This window comes from Miniopterus schreibersii (genome assembly GCF_964146895.1).
Source record: "Miniopterus schreibersii genome assembly, chromosome: 1".
In the NCBI taxonomy this organism is placed as follows: Eukaryota; Metazoa; Chordata; class Mammalia; order Chiroptera; family Miniopteridae; genus Miniopterus; species Miniopterus schreibersii.
In genome coordinates this window covers 150,240,374-150,257,611 of record NC_138101.1, presented here as the reverse complement: position 1 = coordinate 150,257,611, position 17,238 = coordinate 150,240,374, and the positions used below count along the sequence as shown (strand labels likewise).

At 38.1% G+C, this 17,238-nt stretch overlaps 1 protein-coding gene across 6 annotated transcripts in view; it reads right to left on the bottom strand.

The window, feature by feature from the left end:
* Positions 1-17,027, bottom strand: part of USP8 (ubiquitin specific peptidase 8) — a 53,327-nt gene extending 36,300 nt beyond the window's left edge. For 4 of the 6 annotated variants that reach the window (XR_013998599.1, XR_013998600.1, XM_081134408.1 and 1 more), the window contains exons 1-3: positions 16,861-17,027; positions 3,374-3,542; positions 1,073-1,217 (exon numbers count right to left, since the gene is read on the bottom strand). Coding sequence is in view for 4 of the 6 variants with exons in the window: in XM_081134408.1 (XP_080990534.1) it covers positions 1,073-1,217; positions 3,374-3,477 (249 nt within the window). In the remaining 2 variants the exon portion in view is untranslated. Of the gene's footprint in view, positions 1-1,072; positions 1,218-3,373; positions 3,543-8,486; positions 8,533-16,860 lie in introns of all 6 variants that reach the window. The other 2 variants (XM_081134409.1, XM_081134411.1) reach the window with 1 other exon arrangement.
* Positions 17,028-17,238: the final 211 nt, after the last annotated feature.

The window sequence follows — 17,238 nt, the reverse complement described above, 5'->3', positions numbered from 1 at the left end:
TCTAACTACAGGGGGCCACCCTTCCCAAGCTAGCCCTAAACTCCACAACTCCTACTAGCACAGCCTTACTGGGAAGAAGAAACACCAGCAATGATTTAACACCATTAAGTAAAACAATGAGGTTATCCCTTAACCAACAACCAAAAAAAAATTACATCAATCACACTACTGTGGAGAAAAATAAGGCTGTTTCAATGAATAAAAGAACTTTTTTTAACTTCTATAAATGAATTTAAACCAGGCAAAGGAAACTCCACCACCAGTGAACAAAATAAAAATCTCATTATTAATTCAAGAATGGCTTCTCTACCAGGTAAGAAATCTATAGGCAGTATTTTGCTACTATTTATTGTCTGATAGCAAGATAGTTCCTAAGTAAAGGTGGAACCACCAACACAAAATTTTTCCCATTTCTTTAGTCTCCATGTTCTTTGCCTGTTTCTGGTGCATTTCAACTGCAACCATTTTCCCTAGCAACACTTATCTAGTCATCCGTTCTCTTTTTTGATTTACACCACACTTCCCTTTCCTCCCTCCCTGTCCATGGCTTCGGCAGAGTGGAAGAAAGGCACCTGCTCAAAGGATTAAAAGCAAAATAATATATAAAAATGGAAGCAATCAGCATTAATTTTACAAACTGAGATCTTTAATATAGAGAAATGTCAGTGATATATTAAAACGTGTCACATTAAAACAAGTGACTAAACCTTAAATCTTGAGAAAGTACAATCTCAGTCATATTTTCTTATTCAATGCATGAGTAAATGGAATAGTTCTATTTGATCTGGCAATTATCATAACAGAAAACTATGAGTCTGTATGTTCCTATAAACTTGTACTAGTCCAAGGCAAATTAAGAATGTGTATATAGTGTGTGTGTGTATCCACATATGTACACAGATGTTTGCAAATAATGAAACAAAATCTTCAGTTTGCTTTTTCTGTCTTCATAGGAGTTTGAGCTTGATGCTAATAATGTTATCTAAATTTCAGTACAGTTAAAACTTTTAGAGGAAATAACTCCATTGTGCAAAAATAACTTGGCAAATAAAAATGCAGAAATAAAAGGTACCTGCTGTTGCTTGAAATCAGGCTTTTTTTTAATAAGATTATAAACTGTCACATATTTCATATACAGTACGTAGGCCCTTTCCTCATCACGATCTAATCTGCTTTCTTCTGCTGTCTTGAAGATCTTCAGGGCACTCTGTACATAACTTAAAATTAGAGAAAAAACAACAACATTTGACATCTGGGGAAAAAGTCATACATAAAGTCCACAGAGAATCTCAATACAATAAATTTCAGAATTTAGGCTGCACTATTTCAGAATTGACACAAAATTAGATGTAAGTTTCGATGCAATCTGAAAATTCCCCTTATGCTACAAGTAAATACTTCTGTTTCATAACAGTTGTTTATATAACACAAACTGTTCAAAATGCATTCTGAGTCCAGTTTTAAAAGATCTGCTACAACAGATAATCCTGAGGCAAGTGGTCCTCAGACAGCCACATAATAGCCATACTCTATAATTAAAGAATGTACCATTTGTATTGAAGTAGGGAAGCTAAAATCTTTATTATTTTAATGTTAAAATGAGTATCTTCCATTCTCCTCACTCCTTTCTAACCATTATGTAAAATTCCTTCCACTTGAAAATCCAAGAAATTAAGGAAAGGAAAGGGGACATGAGTTCAATCTTTTTATTTGGTTATGGTTTTCTACAAAATGGCTGAACTACACCCTGATTTACTGGTCCTGGAAGAAAAAGAGACTTAAAGTCCAAAATTATGTCACCTTACAATTCCATTTCAGTAAAATAACTTGAGATTCCGTGGCATTAATTCTAAGGACATTTTCCTGGTTTAAGTCTTTAGAAAGCAAATAAATAAAACAGGTGTTTCTGCAAGAGGAATTTATTTACTGAGGACTAAAGTTTTGGCAACCAAGTTATAGTGCCAATTAATGCCTATATACAATATGCTTTATCAATAACTTATTTATAGAAAGCAGTGCATCCAAGATTGAGGCATGGATTAATGATAAAGGTGGTCAGGCCAAGGAATAGACCACCACAAAAGGAACAGGGACAAAATGGTATTTAGGACCAAAGATGGTCCTATACAAGGACCATTTCAGTCAGTGTGTGTGCTCTGCCTCATGTGGCATCATAGTCCTAGTATAGAGGTAAATCAAACCAAAGAGAGTAAGGAGATTCTCTAGAAATGTTCAGGAGTAAGTTCATTTGGGATCATACAAGTCATTTTTTAGAGCCTCCTATTTATCTCCAGCCATGGAACACATATTTTCCAGATTTCTAAAATCTGCTTGCCCAAGTCTGGTTTATTGCTGACTAGACCCATCTTTTCTTTCTTTTTCTTAATTGATTTTTTTTTTAAAGAGGGGGGGGGAGAGAGAGGAAGGGGGGCGAGAGAGACAGAGAAGAAGGGGAGAGAGGGAGAAAGTGAGAGGGAGGGAGAGACATCAATGTGTTAATCCACTTATTTATGCATTCAGTGGTTGATTCTTTTTTTTTTCTTTTCTCTCACCCAAGGATATTTTTTCCATTGCTTTTCAGAGAAAGTGGAAGGGAGAATGAAACATCGATGTGAGAGAGACACATTGATTGGTTGCCTCCTACACGCACCCCGACCAGGGCAGGGGATCAAGCCTGCAGCCGAAATACGTGTGCCCTTGACCAGAATTGAACCCAAAACCCTTCAGTCCGTGCGGGCCAATGCTCCAACCACTGAGCAAAACCAGCCAGGGTAGTGGTTGATTCTTGTATGTGCCCTGACCAGGGATCAAACCTGCAACCTTAGAGTACTGGGACAATGTACTACTCATCAACTGAGCTACCCGACCAGGGCCTACCTTTCTTTCTGGAACTCTTTTTTCCAACTCTGTATCATATAAAATAGACCATTAGCTTAAAAGTTCATGTCAAATTAATACTTTGATGAATATTGGATAAAAATATATCTCCTCTTTTATCAAAGAAAGACTATGCTAAGACCATCTCATATGTGAAATACACAAGGATAAAAATCTTAAATTATGAAGTATTTTTATACTATTTTAGGAAAAGATATTAACCGTGGCTGAATGAGTTTTGTAGAGTCCTTACAGTCTTTACCTCTTAAACTTAGGATCTGGTATATTTTCTAGAAAATAGATAATATGCATATTAGAAGATTATATATGTACTCTGCCAAGATAAAGTTAAACACTTCTCTAAGGAGGCCTTACTTTATTTCTGAGATGATGCCACCGTTTAAACAAACTTTACTGCTCACCTACCTCATTGAAGAACATAGAAATGAACTAAAAGTTAATATATGACTTAGTCAAACCAGCAATGGATACATACTTCTTAATGCTTGTTTTATCTGGTTTAATTTCTGTCTTCTTATTGAGGTCTTTTAGTGAAGAACTGAGGTAGAGTTCCTTTGGAACTGAAGCCACGGCAGGCATGATGAGTAATCCTTCCTTTTCCGCTTTCACAATGGATGGTGTACTTCATTAAAAGTAGGTCTTTTCTGAAACAAAATGAACACAAATAATTCCACTAGTTTTCCTCACTAACACTAAAATGAGTAGTTAAAAAAATTAAAACTGCTAACCTGTATCCTTTGCTAGCAGTTAATTTTAAATTATCTTGAATATATCTATTTTGGGAGTTCAAGACATACAGGGTATCAATAAACAATTTAATTTTCAAATTTCCATTTACTAAATGAATTAGTTTGTATCGTTTTACTTTAAGTATTAGGAATCTTTCCTGTCAAAGGAACTAACAGAATAAACAGGACTTCTATATTTTTCTTCTGTTAAATCTACATTAATGTATACATCAAAAACAGAAGTTTAATTTAGAAATATTTCTCTTTCTCATTGATATCTATTTATAAAAGAAAACAAGCAAGGGGGGTAGGTGATAGGTGGGCAGGGTCACTTTATCTGGAGCTGAGGATATATGAACATATTTTCTGGTACAATATACCCAAGAACTTTGGTTTACTCTGTAAAGGTCTTTGATGTTTCATGACATTCTTCACTTCCTTATCTGCTTTGGTAAATTCTAACTAGGGAGATGGAGGTGGTAGTAAACAAAATAAATAAAAACAAGAGGCTAGGTATGTACGAATTAAGTTGTGTGTGCGTATGTACATGTGCAGGGATGCATGCAGATGGGGCAGATCAGGGGAGCACATCAAATGGGGAGTCTTGGCAAGATCGTATAATGAAACAAAAACTTCAGGAATTTAATTAAATGTATACAAGGTCTTTAGCTGTGAAGAACTAATTACAGTTTGGATAATTAACCACATTAATACATTTAAAGATTACGACTCTTTTTCTATTACTTATTTCCACCATCTTAATGCTCTTCATTCTATCAGTTCACTATTATTAGATGAGTGGGCATCAATGAACACCTAATTCTAAAAAGCTGAGTAAGGTACAACTTAAGGGAGAAAAGGCTTCTGTCCATCTATGTGAGACTCCAAAAGCACCCCTATCTGCTTTGATTCTTAGCTACATTTTATATTAAATAGTAATACTTTCTAACTTCTTGATACTCATCCCTTCTAAACATGTGCCACTGACTTAGCAAACCTAGCTGTCTGTATCTTTCTGAAAGTCACATTTTTATAATTCTCAATTTTTTCCATTTATATTTGCTCTATGTATCTATAAACATGTTTAACCGAACACTTTAATTAGTATAGATCTATGCATTTAAAAACAATGAGCTCATATATATTTTCTACACCTTTCCCTCCATTCTGCATCTTTTTTTTTATTTAATATATCTTTGTTGATTTCAGAGAGAGGAAGGGAGAGGGGGAGAGAGAGATAGAAACATCAATGATGAGAAAATCAATGATTGGCTGCCTCCTGCACACCCCCTACTGGGGATCAAGCCCAAAACCTGGGTATGTGCCCTGACAGGGAATCGAACCACAATCTCCTGGATCCTAGGTTGATGCTCAACCGTTGAGACGCGCCAGCCATGCTGTGTTGTGTCTAAATCTAAAATAACAGAGGAGAAAGCCTCTGGACCACACCATCACTGCCAAAGGGATTAATTAACGTTAAAGATGTCCTTCTAGATATCTAATTCATCAACAATTCATCACCAAAACAGCTAAGAGCATCTATTAAGAATAAAGTATAATAGGGATCCCTTGGATTTCCTCATACTTTTAGAGACAACAGCATCATATGAGTATCTGACCTTGCAAACAAACACTATGCTATGTGTTAAAGATATAATTTATAACACATGGTCCCTGACCTCCCATGATACACAGTTGAGCCAGAAAACACCCTACCCTCCCACTCCCAAAATCTCCTTACCTCCTGCCTATCCTCCCAATGCTGAATAAAAAAGGAATACATATTACATGACATCATTTATGTATAAAGTTCAAAAACAAACTACACTGAACAATATATTGCTTAAGGATATAAAAGACGTAAGCCTATAAAGAGAAACAGGAAATCACAAACATAAAATTATATTTCTGAAGAGGCAGAAGTATAATCAGAGGCCTACACAAGTGGTACTAGGCAGGTTTTATTTCTCAAGTTGGGTGGTACACTGACAGGTGATCACAGGTGATCATTTTATTATCATGCTTTATAGAATATAAAAGAATTATATAATGTACTTAACGTATCTTTAAAGAAAGCAATTATGAGTATAACAATGCAAGTATGAATAAAAATAAGCAACTGTATATAAATATGAAAAGAATACCCACACAGATGTAAAAATTAGAAAGTTATAGGTGAAACAAGCAAACACAAAATAAATGTTTGCTAAACACCGATTAAAAAACACATATTTGGAATATCAGAAGAGCCTGATTTTATATATATATAACCTTGTGGGGTACAGCTTCCATCAGTGGTTTGAGTGGAGGCAAGAGCACGAGCATTAAGTAATAAAGAAATGGAAGTAGATTGTAGATAACTTTTAAAAAATTGGCAATGGGAGAGAGAATGATGGGATTGAAAGGAATAGTATTCTAGAAATATGATTTCTGAAACAAAAGCAGCAGTTGAGGACTAATACTTTTGACTAAGAGAAAACCAGGTCAAGAAACTAACTTTTGGGGGAGGTGCTTAAGGAAACCTGAGACCTTAGTGATACCACAACAAGACATGACTGTGGCAGAGGGCAGGGCATGCTGGAGTCTGGACTAGTAATGAGAACAGTAATGAGTTATCCCTGACTTTTCTGCTCCCAACTAGCTTAGCTAGGGTCTTACGCTTAACTCAGCCACAGAAAGCCAACATTTGTTCCCCTGACATAGGCCAGCTCTTGAAATATAATTCCCAAAAAGCCCAATCACTTTGTACTGGTGAAACTGCCAAGTGTACTAAATAAGAACTAAAGTCAGAGGTAAGCAGAGTAATCAAGTAACAGTCTGATAGCATCTTTTTTTTCCAATTCTATTCTCTATCTGGGTCATAAGTACTACTGGTCTAAGCATAGAATATATGTCCAAAAAGTCAGGAAGAGCCTGACCAGTGCTGCTCAGCTGGCTGGAGCACTGTTCCCATACCGAGAGGTTGTGGGTTTGATTCCTGGTCAGGGCACATGCCTAGGCTGCAGGTTCAATCCCTGGTCAGGGCATGTAAGGGAGGCCCCTGACCCATGTTTCTCTCTCACGTGTCTGTCTGTCTGTGTGTGTCTCTCTCTCCCCCTCTCCCTCTCCCTCTCTCTCAAATCAAACATATCCTTGGGTGAGGATTTAAAAAAAAAGTCAGGTGGAGTCTATTTTGTTGATTCACGACAATTAGGCTTCTTAGCTGGGAAAAGAAAGCCACTGATTTGAACCTTCCAAACAGGAGGTCTAAAATATGTTCTCAGCTACATCTGTTTCTCATGATTACCTTTAAAGCTTCGATCTTTAAAAGATAAAGATTATAAAAACTATATATGCTACCTAAGCAACTTAAAATCATAAATCATTAGCTATTTCAAAGTTAAATTCAATCATTCCCAGATATTCTGCTGTATGGAAGACACTGTTTCTAGGAACTCAAAAATCAGATGTGATCTACTTCTTTATAAAGTTTAAAAAACTAATGTGACAGAGAAAACTGTAAGCAGTGATAATACAACATAGTATGAGATCAAACTATAAAGAGTTACAAATAACGTACAATAGGAGAAATTAAGAAGGAAGATTAAGTATGACTAGAGGGATACTGGGAGGCATCATGGGGAGAGAGAGCATTTATGTGAGTCTTGGTAGGAGAAGGTTTTTGATAGAGATGAAGAACAGTATGAGGAAAAAGTCAAGAAAGTAAAGAACATCTTTAGGAACTAGTCAGTACAGAAAATGAACAAGGATCTACTGGGCACTAAAGCCTGAAAAAAACAGTCTAGGAACAGATAATGGAAGGCCTGGAAAGTCACAATAAAGCATTTATTTTTTTATTTTCTAAAAGTGACGGACAGCCATAGTAGCGTTCTAAGAACGGAGTTATGTGTCCAAACTGACAGTAGTCCAAAGCTTTAAAAGACTGTAGAAAAAGAACACACTAGTTACCTATCAGAATGATCCTACGGAAAGATGATGAGGGTTGGAACTAGGGCAACAGAGATGGAATAAAGGAGGCAGATACAAGACACTGCCAAGGTAGAATGACAGGACTTGGCAAATGATTAGACACATGGAGGGAAAGTACAGGGATAAGATTATGATGACATCAAAGTTTTTAGTGAGAAAAAAGAGAACTCATGGACATGGCCAAGTGTGGTGACTGTGGAGAGGGCGGTGGAAGAGGGCATAGAGGGGATAAATGGTGGTGGAAAATAAAATGCAAAAAAAGAGTATCTTTTCAGGGGGAAAAAAAGTCTTTATTGATTTTAGAGGGAGAGGGAGAGAAAAAAACATTGGTGAGAGAGAGAAACACTGAACAGCTGCCTTCTGCACAACCCCTACTGGGGATCGAGCCTGCAACCCAGGCATGTGCCCTGACCAGGAATTGAACCAGCGATCTCTGGGTGCATGGGACAATGCCCAACCAACTGAGCCACACCAGCCAGGGCTAGATTATACTTTTCTAGAGTTACCTTTTCTGTCCTTATTTGATTCTTGAAAACAGCTGAAATAAGTAACAAGTTTCTCTGATAATGTCATCAAAGGCCCACAGTGGTTTCCACATCCATTCACAAAATTATGTAAGTTATACTGTCCAATAAGATGCCTGGTGTTGCTCCAGCCAGGTGGCTCACTGGAGCGTTGTCCCATATATAAAAAAAGGTTGTGGGTTTGATTCCTGGTCAGGGCACATACCTAGGTTGTGGGATCGACCCCTGGTCAGGCACCTGATTGATGTTTCTCTCTCACATGGAGGTTTATTTCTCTTCCCCTCCCTTCCTCTCTAAAATCAATAAAAACATATCCCTGGGTGGGAATTAAAAAAAAAAAAAGATTCTTGGTGTTAAAAATACTTACAGCATTGCCTTAATTGCTATTTCAGCCTCCACAATCACATAGATTTCTGCAGAAGTAAAGAATAAGGTAAAGGGTTTTGTGACGGCATGGACTGACCTAGAGTTTATTATGTTAAGTAAAATAAGCCGGTCATAGATAGACTAATACCATATGATTTCACTTACATGTGGAATCTAATGAACAAAATAAACAAACTAAATAAAAAGACTCATAGATACAGAGAACAGACTGACAGCTGTCAGAGGGGAGAGGGGCTTGGGGGGACTGGGTTAAAAAGGTAGAGGGATTAAACAATAACAAAAACAAGACACAGACAACAGTATGGTGATTAGTAGAGGGAAACGGGTGGGGGAACATGGAAGGTGGTAAAGGAGGGATAAATGATGACAGAAGGAGACTTGAGTTTGGGTGGTGAACACACAATCCAATATACAGATGACGTATTATAGAACTGTACACTTGAAACCTATGTAATTTTATTAATCAATGTCGCCCCAATAAATTCAATAGAAAAAATAATAAAAAAGAACAAGGTAAAGGGTATTTTTCCCTACTAATCAAATGACAAAGCACAGAAGGATATATAGCCAACTTAAATCTATATGAAATTTAACATGTTAAATTTTTTGTCATTCTGCTGCATTATGCCATTAAAGAAATTTCAAAATAGACTGACAGAAAATAAATCAAAACCAGAATGGCTGAGTGAATTCACAAATGCCGTATTTTGGTCGCAATGGTAAAAACAAGGAAAAGAGCAGCAGCAGCTTGTTATTGTTGCAACAAACTAAATTTAACATATAACCCATCACAACTATGTTATACTTCAAAAAGGACTGTTAAGTAAAAAACAAAACAAAACTAAGTATATGTAAGAAAAATTAAAGTTCTTTAAAAAAAATTTTTTTTCTTAAGACTATAAACTTTATATAAAGATTAAGAATTCCAGCTTTTGTCAAATAGCAATGCTCCAAAAGTAAATTTCAGGCAATGCTGAAAATTAGTTAACAAATGGGGAGAAAATGGAAGGCACAGATATCCATTTCTTTTTGACATCCTCTGATCCTTCCAAAGAGAAAGAGTGGAGATTAGGTGGCTTAAATCACAGAGTGAAGACTGAAAAATTTAAAAAGTGAAGACTGAGGTGTGTGGTCATTCAAACTGATCCTGATATCTTCACCAGAGTTTACTGCCAGCCACTGCGGATGTCCCTGGCAATGATGGAAGGAAAATAAAGTCTGTCTTCATTGGCCACTGGTCATCTCGCTTCACCTCTGCCTTTCAGACAGCAACAGTATTCATTATATCTTCTGTCTTAAATTTCATATAATCTAGTCTATACTCATTCTAGTTAAAATGCCACAGATAAGTGAATATTGATGAAATAATCTGTTTTTTAAAGCAATTCTAAAGTATTAAGAAGGCTTACCGCTTTCAAGAAATATCACTGCTAAAACTTCTGGTATTTTATGAGAGTCTATTATGTGTCTAACACTGTGCTAAATGCTTGAGAGCAGTGTTTTTAAAATCCTTTAGATGGCCACAATCAGCTTTTAAAAACATAAAACTGAAGATAAAATGTGAGAGATGTTACACACAGTAAAATACTATTTCATGAAACTTTACTTTTGGTTATGTGCATGTATGTATGCTTATATAGAACACTGGGTTGAAATGTAAAATGTATTTCTTGGCCCTGGTCAGGTAGTTAAGTTGGTTAGAACATCATCCCAATGTGTCAAGGTTGAGGGTTTAATCCCAGGTCAGGGCACATACAAGAATCAACCAATGAATGCATAAGTAAGTGGAAAAACAAATTGCTGTCTCTTCCTCTCTTCCTCTCTAAAATCAATAATTTTTAAAAAGAAATGTAAAATATATTTCTTAGTACAATACGTTACAACTGAAAAAGTATAAAAGTTCTGCAAAGCAATGCTACTCTAAGTGTGGTCCACAGGCCAGTGCAGGTTGGGAAATGTTTTGTTACTAGTCTGTGATAAAATACAAAGCTTGTGACAGAATGTAAATCAATTAAACACACTGAACTTTTCATAGTAGTGACTTTCTCTATGAAGAAAGCAGTACACTGATTATATTCTAGCACAAGTTGCAAGCCTATAACAGGAACAAGCTACTTTGAGTAGTACTGCTCTAGGGGAAAAAGAGAGTACCATTATAGGGCTTCAGATCACAAATATCTTAGTCTAGATACCAAAACCAAACCAATACTCATTAAATAATAAGCCAATAATTAATTGTTACACTATATATTAATATGTGACTCTAGTACCTGGAAAGTCAAAAGATGGGGAAATTCTATGTAGCTTGGGGGGTGGGGGGACTTCTTCCAACCCAGAGTGCACTCTCCTCTCTCTTGTGCTGGTCCCTCATCTTTCAAGGACCAACTTAAGTTCTACCTCTTCCATCCTTGATGGTCCCAGTTCTTGGAGTTCATTTCTTGGTCTAAATGCTTTAGTGCTTGTATATACATCATTCCTTTAGTACAGTATTTGGACCAAATGACAATTATGACTATGCTTTAAGATCCTCATACCTCATAAGCATGCAGTGCTCATGATGATGTGATAAGAGAGACAGAAACTGGCCCTAAGGAAAGGATATAACTATGAACAGAGAAAGACTGGCACTCCAGAAAAGGGAACCAATAAGAACAGCACAAAATGACGAATTAGTATGGGAAGGCAATGAGAAAAATAAAGAATGCTGTAGGGATTACTGGGAAATGATCAATTCAATCAAGGGATTACACAGATATGTCTTTACATGTCATTACTCGATCTGTAGCATCTGTCTCAGTAGTCCTTACAGTAAACACTTAACTGTTGGCTAATGATAAATTATATTAGGTAAGGAGATGGAGGACTTTTGAAGCCATCCAGAATTGCTTATATTTAATTCAGCAGGCAGTAAGAAGCCAGCTCTTCAAGGAAAAAATATCTCAGGGTGGATCAAAGTGGGGATGTGGATCAAAATGGGGATGTGCAAGACGGATTTGAAGGAAACAGGAACAAGGGAATGATACTTGGGTAAAGAATAACTAGCAGGCCTCTGTACCGGTGTGGCTCAGTTGGTTGGGTGTCATCTTGTGCACCAGAAGGTCAACAGTTTGACTCCCAGGCAGGGCACAAGCCTGTGCTGCAGGCTCAATCCCCAGTAGGGGGCATGCAGGAGGCAGCCAATCAATGTTTCTATCTGACATGGATGTTTTTTTCTCTCTCTCTCCCTCCTCTCTAAAATCAATAAAAACATATTAAAAAAGAAAAAAAAGAACACAAAAAGGCAGAAACATGCTAATAACAGACTGACTGAAACAGAATACTTTTCTTATGTACACACACACACACACACACACACACACACACACACACACACACTTTCTGCCCTGAGAAATGTGAAGAATGATAGTGCTGTTGACAAAAAGTTGTAGTTTAAAAAAACTGAGTTTACAGCAGTGTTTGGACTGGATAAAACGTTGTTCTTGGGAGGCTGCCCTGTGCATTGTAGGATGTTTAGCAGCATCCGTGGCCTCTAGTGTGCAAGTAATATCCACTCCCCTCCTCCCCCAGTTGTGACAACCAAAAATGTCTCTAGACATTGCCAAATGTCCCCTGGGGGAGCGAAATTATTCCCAAATAAGAACCACGAATTTACAGGCATTTTGAACATGCTGAGTGTACGCAAAAGGTACAATGATCTAAAGAAAGATGCCTTGGTGGAGATGTAAATATGTAACTATAGCTAAGATCTACAGAGGGACTTGACAATCCCTATTGTTTGGGAGATAAAGTATTGACACTGAAGTGACACATTCTCTAAATCATTTAGCACATGATTTTTTTCTGTGCTAAAAAATGATAGATTTATTGAAAGTATTTTTTAAAAACTATAAACAAAAGCTCTGTACATAGGACTGTGACCATGTCCACTATTCCTGGGTCAGCATCCCAGGAAAAGTAAAAACCACAGACATACACACCCCACATTCACACACACACATTCACTTAAGCACACACATACACACTCAAGAGTCAACCAAGGACGAGAAATACCAAGGGTTGCTGCACATACAAATGCCACCTTATTCCTGAGGCACACATGTTCTCCCAAGGCCATGGCTCATTACAACACACATTATAAGCACTTTGCATGATTCACTCACTGGGTCTGTCTTTTGTGGGAAGGAGAGGAGGAATTCGTCAAGGTCTCCTTCCCTGGGTGAGGAAGTGGGGAGTGAGTAAGGGTGGAGTGAAACAAGAGCAGAGAAAAGGGCTGGGAAGTTATTAAAGATCTGAGTCCCAAGCCCCCTCACTCCCCCAGCCCCTGATTTGCCATGCCCCTGCCTTGTAAGCTACCCATAAGACCCAGATGTCTCCAGGAGAAAGCCCAGAAAGGTGACTTCTACTTCCACCTTGGCACACCAAATTGGGGCAAGGCAGCAATGGGGGTTAGAGGTTAGGGGGTTCTCAAAAAATGTTAGCAAATCATCCCCTGAATAATCTAGGATATGATTTTAAATAATCCCATTTTTTCACTTTCATGTAAATTTTTAAACTTTTTAAGTTTTTAAAACACAGACATCATTTGTACTAGTAACTAAGATTTGGAACTAGAATCACCAAGGAAATGAAATTTTGTTTCTTTGAATCTAACAAGGTATTTAAAGGGCTCAGAACTTGGGGGAAGGGGGACTATATAAACTGGCTTCAATGTGGTATTTAGTATACTTACATCTATTCAAGGTACAGTGATGGGAGCTACAGGGGATACAAAGAATATACCTAACAAAGTTTCTACCTCTTAAGATGAAAGATAAGTACACAATGGTAATACAAAGCTAAATACCATAATACAGGCACTACCAAACCAGGCCAAAATCTATTGGTTTTATTGAGGAGGACCATTCCTAGAAAAAACAGAAGGGTAACTTTTCCAGAGCAGGTGTCTATCTACATTTATAACCTCAACCTATTTTCTATCTCCTCTCCCTCTTTAATCGCCTTAATTTTTTTTAACAGACGCAAAATAGATGAGTAGGGGTGAAATCAGAATTTCTGAGCATGGGATTTGCAAAGACATATTTTTATAAAGCTCCTCAGGTGAATTCTAATGTGCAGGTAAGACAGAGAACCATAGAAGAATAGATATAAGCATGTTACTAGAAGCTCTGAAATAATATGAAGATGACAATTAGTTTCCATCTGAAATCAACATCTAAAGTCATATGATTCCCAATCTACCAAAATTATGTAAAATCATTTTCATTTGTAAAAATTTTGTAATTGAGAAATTAAAATAAAACCCCCAGGATTTCTAAATCCTTAACTTTTTCAGGACTGTTTAAGAATTGGCATTATAATGTGTAAAAATTTCATTTCACTATATTGGAAAGACATGCAGGTTCACGTCATTATTGGTATGATTCAGAGAATTTAGTATTAAGAAAAAATAAACTGTAAGGTGTTAGAAGAGACAGAGTTTAGCTATTTTAACACTGTATTCACTATATATGAGTACTGTTTTACTTGAATTAATACGGTTATAAATATAGAATTCCAAGTAATATAGTATTTCATTATTTACTAATAAAAATTTGTATTATGAAAGTACTGTAGGTCTTAGTCTCACTTTCCATTTATTATCATATGACTTTGAGTAAATTCCTTAAACCCTCTCAACACCACCATGGCGATTCCTCAGTTTACTTTCATCTGCAAAATGGGAATGATTCATCTGCTTCTATAAAGTTCTCATAGGTATCAAATCTAAAAATATATACAGAAAAATGGCCTGAAGTTGTAATATGGCATAAAGATATAAAGCATTATGATTAAAGAAACTGGAAGTGTACCTTATTCTGCAACTACTAGTAAATCCAAACATTAGTCTAATACAACTTTGTCAACAAAATTATGATAGGCTAAAGATGGCCACAAATGCCCTGGCCCATTTGGCTCAGTGATTAGAGCATCAGCCCATAGACTCAAGGCTCCCGGGGTTCCATTCCTGCCAAGGGCATGTACCTCAGCTGTTTCTTTCCCACCTTCCCCTCCCCCCCACCAAAAACAAAGGAAAAATATCCTTGGGTGACAATTAAAAAAAAAAAAAAAGATGGCCAGAAATTATTTGACATTCTTTCCTTCAAAAAATGGGGACCTATAATCCAATGGGGGAAGGGCTCTGACTGCTATAACTAAGAGAGAATGTTGGAAGTAAGGCTGTACCAATTTCTGGGTCCAGGCTTTTTTTTTTAATTCTCACCAGAGGGTATTTTTTTCCATTGTTTTTTAGATAGAGAGGGAGACACAGAGAGAGACAGACAGACACATCAATGGGGGAGGAGTGCTGGGGATGGAGCCTGCAACCAAGGTACCAGAACTTGGCCTGAACTGAACCTGGGACCCTTCAGTCTGTGGGCCGAGGCTCTATCCACTGAACCAAACCAGCTAGGGCTCTGGGTCCAGGCTTTAAGAGGTGGCTTTCACTTTCTGTCTCTTCAAACCCTTGCTCTTGGAACTCAGTCTCCATACTGTGAGAAGTCCAAGCCACACAGAAAGTCTACATGCAGGCACTCCAGTTGACATCTCCAGCTGAACTCCCAGCCAACATCAACACTCATCCATGCAAATGAGCCATCTTGGATGTCCGGTCCAGCTGAGCTTTCATATGACTCTAACCCTCGCTGCTTATCTGACCAGAAGTGCACGAAACCCCAACAGAGAACCAACCAGCTGAGTCCAGTCAGCCCAGAGAAACAAAGGAAAATAAATTGTAGTATTAAGCCATTTTGTTTTGAAATGATTTTTTATAGAGCAATAGGTAACTGGAACAATAACCAAAATTTTAAAAAATTATTTCTTATTTCTAATATTAGCAAGTCACTTAATGGACACTTTTTTCCTTTCATGTCCACAAAAATAAGTATATTTTCATGTATAAAAAAGTTCATAATAAAATATAAAGCTAGAAATTTTATGGGGAAAAATCTGATATACTGGATTTATTTTCCAACTGTCCTTACAAAAGCCTTTTTGGTCCTTTCTCATTATGTTCACATTAATAAACAAATGACCATAATGATTAATAAAATTCAAGTAAATATATAAAAAATTAAGGCTAGAAAGACAGTTTAAAATATTTTTCTGTCAGTTTTTCTCATGCGTTGTTTTTCTTAAATACATACCTAAGTGCAATCAATTTACGTCATTATTGACAGGTGGTTGTTGTTTAATATTATAAGGTTCTTACTATCTAATTTTAAAGATGCACCTAATGTGTCACGAGAAAAATGCACATTTAAGGTAGTCAAATCAATATAATAAAGACATAGCACAACCTACATCACCTTTCATATAAACTGGCCCAGTACTGTGGAGTCATAAGAAAATATCTAAATCCATCACGAAAGACATTCAACAATGAACCTTAAACAGAATCTGTTGAAATGCAAAATCTGCTTACACAGCAAAGCCACTGAGCAAGCCTTGAACAGGAACACATCCTTAACAAAATCACCTGACATTTTCAACAGCTGCAGCAGGAAATATACAAAACTAAGGATGCTTGCAGATTCAGAAAGAGTAACATCCTTTAGCGCGGCATCCCTTTCATCTAAAACTCACAAAGCTAAGAGATATTAAATTCCTTTGGCTTCTGCAACACCTCTCAGGTAAATACTCTGTTAGTGATTAAGTGACTTGCTTCAAGGTCACAGAATGAACTGGTGGCACAAAATAAACCCAGAAGTATGGTGTACAGCTTTATGCATAAATGAACATCATTGCGATTCAGGGCTCTGATAATTTCCAAGGTGGAGTGGAGGTGAAATTCACTTGTCCTACAATTCTAGGAGACAGGCCAAATTTCAAGAAAGAAAAGCTTTTATTTGGGGGAAGTCACAGTTTCAACTCTGATGAGCTTTTATAGGTTCTTTAAACGCATACTTGGACTTCACTAAAAGCAAGTTTGGGAACGGGGAGGGACTGCGAAACACACCCAGGGGTTGTAGTAAGGCCTGGGATTGTAGCTCGTTAGCAAAAATTGAGAAAACGGAAGCAAGAGGTAGTAGGTCAAATTCGGGTCTGAGTGTACAAGAAGGAGTAGGAATGGTCAAGGCCACCTTGTAGGACCGGAAAACCTGAATCCACACGAAACTCGCTGGGCAACCATAGGTGGGCAGCGAGAAAAACTCGAGGCTGGGCCCTTCCCGCAAAAGCCGATTCTAAGTTCGGGGTTGTCCCACCCCCTTCCGTGGTCAGGGCTTGTCTCCCGAGTGACCAGCACTGGAGGGAAGGAAAGGGGGTTCACTGCAGACGGCTTTCCCCGAACAAATGCCAGGACCCAGACCCGCACTCACCTCGGCGCCAGGCGCGCTTCACTAACGCCGGCCTCCTCGCCCAAGGCCCATCTCTCACCACCCTCAGCAAGAAACAGCCTTCGCCATCCCGACGAAGCCAGCCCAGTTCTTCCCCCTTTCCCGATTTGCACTGCGTTGCGATGCGTCGCGCCTCTGACGTCACGGGGGCGGGGCTGCGCGCGCGCGCGCGGTTAAGACGGCCCGTTCCTCTCCAGCCCCGCCCCTGCAGGGAGGCGCGGGCGGGAGGCGCGGGGAGGCTGAGGAGCGTGTTTGCGGTGGGCGGCGGCCGCGGAGCGGGGCTGCGCTGACTCTGGCGAGCGCTCTGCGGCGCCTGCTCCATGGAGCCCGGCTTTATTCCGGCGTCGCTCGGTCGCCCTG